This window comes from Haliaeetus leucocephalus, unplaced genomic scaffold (genome assembly GCF_000737465.1).
Source record: "Haliaeetus leucocephalus isolate CR32 unplaced genomic scaffold, Haliaeetus_leucocephalus-4.0 Scaffold164, whole genome shotgun sequence".
NCBI classification, from domain to species: domain Eukaryota; kingdom Metazoa; phylum Chordata; class Aves; order Accipitriformes; family Accipitridae; genus Haliaeetus; species Haliaeetus leucocephalus.
The window spans coordinates 550,396-554,311 of record NW_010972600.1 but is presented as its reverse complement, the minus strand read 5'-3'; the positions used below and the strand labels follow the sequence as shown (position 1 = coordinate 554,311).

The window sequence follows — 3,916 nt, the reverse complement described above, 5'->3', positions numbered from 1 at the left end:
CTGCTGCCCCGCAGGAGGGCAGAGGCACAGCCCAGCGGGACCCCGGCACCTGCCCCAGGACCATGATCCCCCCCAAGGAGAAGGCCAGGGCTCCCAAGGACAGCATGACACTCCTGCCCTGCTTCTACTTCGTGGAGGTGGGTGTGGGGTGGGTGGGAGTGGGGGGAGGGGGGGCTCCTTCCCCAGGGCCTGGTCCTGCCCTGGCACGGAGGGGATGGGGGCTTTGCCCCTTCCTGGCAGGGTCGTGCGATGCCGGTGCCCGTCGTGCCAGGCGGTGCAGTGGTCCCGATGTTCTCACCCCCCCCCAGCTGCCCATCGTGGCCTCCTCCATCGTGACGCTCTATTTCCTGGAGCTGACGGACCTCTTCAAGCCGGCCAAGGTGGGCTTCCAGTGCTACGACCGGGCACTCTCCATGCCCTACGTGGAGACCAACGAGGAGCTCATCCCGCTGCTCATGCTGCTCAGCCTGGCCTTCGCTGCGCCCGCCGCCTCAGTGCGTCCCAGGGCTCATCCCGCTGGGGGAGGGGTGGGGGGTGAGAATGGAGCCTGCCCAGAGGCAGAGCCAGGGCTGGGGGCCAGGGCTTGGGGTCCTGGTGCCAGCAGCACCAGGGGACCAGTGTGGGCAGCCTGCCAGCACCCTGCATCTGTGGGGCGGCACTGCCGACAGCCCAGACCCCCCGATTGCCGTGGGGCGGAACCCCCTGAGCCATCATCGGTTCTTCCCCAGATCATGGTCGGGGAGGGCATCGTGTACTGCCTGCAGTCCAGGCTGAAGGGACGCGCCGGTGCCGAGGGCAGCATTAACGCCGGCGGCTGCAACTTCAACTCCTTCCTGCGCCGGACTGTAAGGTTTGTGGGTACGTTGTGCTGCAGCCCGGGCAGGACCCTGCCTGCCGCAGGGGGGGCACCCCGGGTGCGATAGCAGGAACGCACAGCCTCATCCAGACCCCAGACACTGCACTGGACCCGTCCCAGTGGGTGCCCCAGGGCTGGGTGGTCCCTGGGTGCCCTGTGTGGGACAAGGGTGACCTGCCATCCTGCTCCTGCCATCCCCAGGTGTCCATGTATTTGGGCTCTGTGCCACGGCCCTGGTGACGGATGTTATCCAGCTGGCCACCGGCTACCACGCGCCCTTCTTCCTGACCGTCTGCAAGCCCAACTACACACTGCTGGGCACCCCCTGCGATGCCAACCCCTACATCACCCAGGACATCTGCTCGGGCGTGGACAAGCACGCCATCCTCTCCGCCAGGTATGTGCCGGGGGGGAGACCCGCACTGCGATGCCAACCATCCTGCCCCATCCCAACTGCACCCTCCCGTCTCCCCACAGGAAGACTTTCCCGTCCCAGCATGCGACGCTCTCGGCTTTCGCTGCCGTCTACGTGTCGGTGAGTTCCCGGCACTGCCTGGCTCTCGGCCCCACATGTGCCAGCTCGGGGGCAGCGCAAGCTCTGTGCCACCAGGCAGCGGCATCCCCCTCCCGTCAGCATACACCCTCCCATGCACAGACAAGCTCTGCCTGACACACGTGTGCCCATGTTGGGGTGCGGGCACGTTCACACCCATGTGCACGGTTTCTCACCTATGCACGTGCAGGCACTTGCAGTTCCATGTGCACCCAAGAGCTCTCTGCATGGCCAGGGGCTAGGGAGGGGGAAAGCTGCCGTGCTGTGATGGCAGCAGGTGCCAGTGCCGTGAGCCGCGACTAACAGCCTGTTCCTGCCCTGCCTCCGCTGCCACCAGATGTATTTCAATTCCATCATCTCGGACAGCACCAAACTCCTCAAGCCCATCCTGGTCTTCGCTTTTGCCATTGCTGCCGGCATCTGTGGCCTGACCCAGATCACCCAGTACCGCAGCCACCCCGCTGACGTCTATGTGGGCTTCCTGATCGGCTCTGGCATTGCCGCCTACCTGGTGGGTGTCAGTCCCCACCCTCGGGGCAGCCACGGTGCCTCGGGAGGGGAAGGATGCTTGGCGCGGGCCGTGGTCCCTGGGGCTGGGCTGACCGCGCACTTCCCCCTCCCGCAGGCTTACCACGCCGTCGGCAACTTCCGCGCCCCGACGGAGAGGGTCGCGGCACCGGCACCGGCCAAGGACGCGCTGCGGGCGCTGACGCAGCGGGGCCACGACTCTGTCTACCACCAGAACAAGTCAGTGAGCACCGATGAGCTGAACCCACAGACGCGGCTGGAGGAGGCTGCGCGGCCAGTGCCGCGAGAGAAAAACTCCCTGGGCAGCCTGAAGAGGGCCAGTGTGGACGTGGACCTGCTGGCCCCCCGCAGCCCCATGGTCAAGGAGAACATGGTGACCTTCAGCAACACCCTGCCCCGCGTCAACACCCCCTCCATGGACGACCCCGCGCGGCGCCACATGACCATCCACGTCCCCGTGGACGCCTCCCGCTCCAAGCAGCTCATCACCGAGTGGAAGCAGAAGTCGCTGGAGGGCCGGAGCATGACGCTGGCGGAGGAGGCGGCGCACGGCCGGGGTGCTGGGGACACCGGCGAGGACGTCCCCCCCTCCCTCTACCCCACGGTGCAAGCACGCTCGGCCGAGCGGGCGGCCATGGGGCCCCGCGTCCTCATCCAGCCCCGGCCGGGTGCCTCGCAGCTGGTGCACATCCCCGAGGAGAGCCAGGCGGGTGCCGGCGTCCCGGCTGGCAGCGGGGCGGCTGTGCGGGCCAAGTGGGTGATGGTGGCGGAGAAGGGGGGGGCACAGCGGGTGGCCAACCCCCCGCGCCTGATGCAGGTCATCGCCATGTCCAAGCAGCAGAGCATCGTCTCCGTCACCCCCAAGCACTCGGAGACCTCCTCCTCTTCCACCAGCTCCGACTCCTCGCAGTACCGCTCGCCCTCCGAGCGGGACAGCTCCAGCATCATCACCATCGACGCCCACGCTCCCCACCATCCCGTCGTCCACCTCTCCGCTGGCAACGGGCCCTGGGAGTGGAAGTCGGGGCCGAAGGGGCCGGAGGGGCCGGACGCCTACGAGCTGGGCGAGATGGGGAAGGATTTCCGCGGCTTCCGCCCGGCCAAGAGCGCCGGCGTCTCCCCCGGCTCCTCCGTCAGCGACATGGAGCAGGATGAGCCACGCTACGGCAGCCTGGCCGCCATCCCAGGGGCGGTGGGGGGCAGCGGGGAGCGGGCGGACGCCCCCCCCGAGGGGCTGCTGGGCACGGCCAGCCGAGAGTCCACGCTGCGGAGGAAGCCGGCCGAGAGGGACGGGCAGGTGGACAGCGAGGTGGACCACTACTACAAGAAAATGCAAGCCAGCCGGAGGTTTAAGGACTGAGCTCCCGTTGCCTTCCCTGCACCTGCCCCCCCCCCCGCCCCGTCCCAGCTCGGGGGGGGGCTGGTGTGGGAGGTCTGTAACACTGGGGTTCCTCTCTGCGGGGGGCGGGCATCAGGATGGGGCTGGCTTTGGCATCAAGGCGACCGAGCGGCATGAGGACGCGGCAGAGCGCGGTCACGCCGGATCCTGAGCCAACCAAGACATGGGCAGGAACCCCCGCAACACGGGACCCCGCTCCTGCCCGTGCAGCTGTGGGGGGCTCAGGGGGCTCTGCCCCCGCTGGCCCACAGGGCTGGGCAGATCCAAGCACTTTTGACTTTCTTTTTCTCTCTAACACAGGTGCTGACATTTCTGAGGGGTTAATTTATTCTAGCTTTGGAAGTGTATGTCTGTTGGCAGAGGTGGGGAGGGGGAGCAAATGGTGCTGAAGGGCTTCAGAGGGGCTGGATTGAGGGGTCTTTGGAGGGGGGGTTGGGGGAGGGTTTGCTGTGGGGCATCAGGTCCTGGCTTGCGCAGGGATTTCTGGATGCTGGGGGTCCTGCAGGAGCCGTGCAGGAGGGGTCGTCACAGACCTCCATCCTGTGCCACTGGTCTCTGTTGGGGGACAGTGCTTGGGGGG

General features: G+C 67.4%; 1 protein-coding gene across 1 annotated transcript in view; it reads left to right on the top strand.

The window, feature by feature from the left end:
• LOC104829085 (lipid phosphate phosphatase-related protein type 3) overlaps positions 1-3,297 on the top strand; it is a 4,473-nt gene extending 1,176 nt beyond the window's left edge. The window contains exons 2-8 of the mRNA XM_010563153.1: positions 18-137; positions 309-494; positions 729-858; positions 1,058-1,253; positions 1,334-1,391; positions 1,747-1,920; positions 2,035-3,297. Of these exons, the coding sequence (XP_010561455.1) occupies positions 63-137; positions 309-494; positions 729-858; positions 1,058-1,253; positions 1,334-1,391; positions 1,747-1,920; positions 2,035-3,297 (2,082 nt within the window). The 5' untranslated portion in view covers positions 18-62. The remainder of the gene's footprint in view (positions 1-17; positions 138-308; positions 495-728; positions 859-1,057; positions 1,254-1,333; positions 1,392-1,746; positions 1,921-2,034) is intronic.
• Positions 3,298-3,916: the final 619 nt, after the last annotated feature.